This window comes from Apaloderma vittatum, unplaced genomic scaffold (genome assembly GCF_000703405.1).
Source record: "Apaloderma vittatum isolate BGI_N311 unplaced genomic scaffold, ASM70340v1 scaffold25784, whole genome shotgun sequence".
Lineage (NCBI taxonomy): Eukaryota > Metazoa > Chordata > Aves > Trogoniformes > Trogonidae > Apaloderma > Apaloderma vittatum.
Window position 1 is genome coordinate 661 of NW_009712498.1, and position 606 is coordinate 1,266.

The 606-nt window shown below is 61.9% G+C and overlaps 1 protein-coding gene across 1 annotated transcript in view; it reads right to left on the bottom strand.

Moving 5' to 3' along the window:
- Positions 1-606, bottom strand: part of AQP8 (aquaporin 8) — a gene marked incomplete at its 3' end in the record, with an annotated part of 12,905 nt that overhangs the window by 656 nt on the left and 11,643 nt on the right. Inside the window, 1 exon segment of the mRNA XM_009868017.1 lies at positions 242-368. Within this exon segment, the coding sequence (XP_009866319.1) occupies positions 242-368 (127 nt within the window).

Here is a 606-nt window from a genome sequence, read left to right on the forward strand (position 1 = left end):
TTGCAACCACACTCGGGAGGAAGACCCCTGGTCCCCAGCACGAGACAAGCCCTGTACCCGTGCAGCAAACCTCTGAGCCATACCACCTCGTGGGAAATCAGTGCTCTTCACTACTTGCACTGAGTCCCCCTGCCCATCGCCTGCGCTGCTGCTGGAGACCCCAGGGCTGGGTGGCAGAGCAGGGGGGCTCCCCGCACCCCAGCTTTACCCCTGGTTAAGAAGACTCCCCAGGTGTCTGCACCTTTGCCAAGCCGGCTCCGATCATCCCTCCGCAGAGCTGGGAGATCCAGTAAGGAAGGAGCATGGTGATGCTGAGCCCGCCAACCAGCCACACGCCCAGGGACACGGCCGGGTTGAAGTGGCCCCCGCTGCGAAGGAGGAGAGAGAAGCGTCACTGAGGGGTTCTGCCCCAGGGTGGGGGCTTGAGCGTTGTGCTCGCCATGGGCTGGAGCCACAAGCGCTTTTTCAGTCCTTCCTGTGAGAAGGTGCTGCAGAAGAGAAGAATCCAGACATTTCCTTTCTCTGCAGCTCCTGCTTTTAAGCAGCAGCATCTTCCCACTGGACACCCAACCCCTCCCGGGGTGCTGGCAGGGGCAGAAGCTGCCC